The 382-nt window shown below is 57.1% G+C and overlaps 1 protein-coding gene across 1 annotated transcript in view; it reads right to left on the minus strand.

Annotated features, from left to right (window-relative positions):
* PKD1 (polycystic kidney disease 1 (autosomal dominant)) overlaps positions 1-382 on the minus strand; it is a gene marked incomplete at both ends in the record, with an annotated part of 52,539 nt that overhangs the window by 4,863 nt on the left and 47,294 nt on the right. Inside the window, 2 exons of the mRNA XM_009708264.1 lie at positions 1-4; positions 358-382. The exon at positions 1-4 is cut by the window's left edge and continues 125 nt beyond it; the exon at positions 358-382 is cut by the window's right edge and continues 125 nt beyond it. Of these exons, the coding sequence (XP_009706566.1) occupies positions 1-4; positions 358-382 (29 nt within the window). The remainder of the gene's footprint in view (positions 5-357) is intronic.

The following is a 382-nucleotide window of genomic DNA, read 5'->3' on the forward strand; positions in this document are numbered from 1 at the left end:
TGTCCTGGGCTCTGCGCTGGCACTCGGCGGCAATGAGACCAACGTTGTCATCCCATGGGGAGCCCAACGCAGCCAGACAGTGCCGGGACACACACCTGAGCCTTCACACTTCGCATCTCCTTTCGTCCCAAGCCCCCTCCCTCTCCACATCCTCAGTCACACCTCCAGAAATCAAGTCAACCTCTCTCTTTAGCGTAAAGATCGATTTAGTGTAAATCCCCATCTCTGCAGGAGCAGAACCAGAGGCACACTAATATTCACACCGCCAAGAAAAAAAACCCTGCCTCTGTAACCTCTGCCCGCCTTCCTTCAGCCCCGGCTGCCCCCAGACCTGCCCATTTGAGTCCCCCACCACACACCCCATGAGAGCAGAGCCATGGGC

The sequence above is a fragment of the Cariama cristata genome, unplaced genomic scaffold, assembly GCF_000690535.1.
Source record: "Cariama cristata isolate BGI_N322 unplaced genomic scaffold, ASM69053v1 scaffold6629, whole genome shotgun sequence".
NCBI classification, from domain to species: domain Eukaryota; kingdom Metazoa; phylum Chordata; class Aves; order Cariamiformes; family Cariamidae; genus Cariama; species Cariama cristata.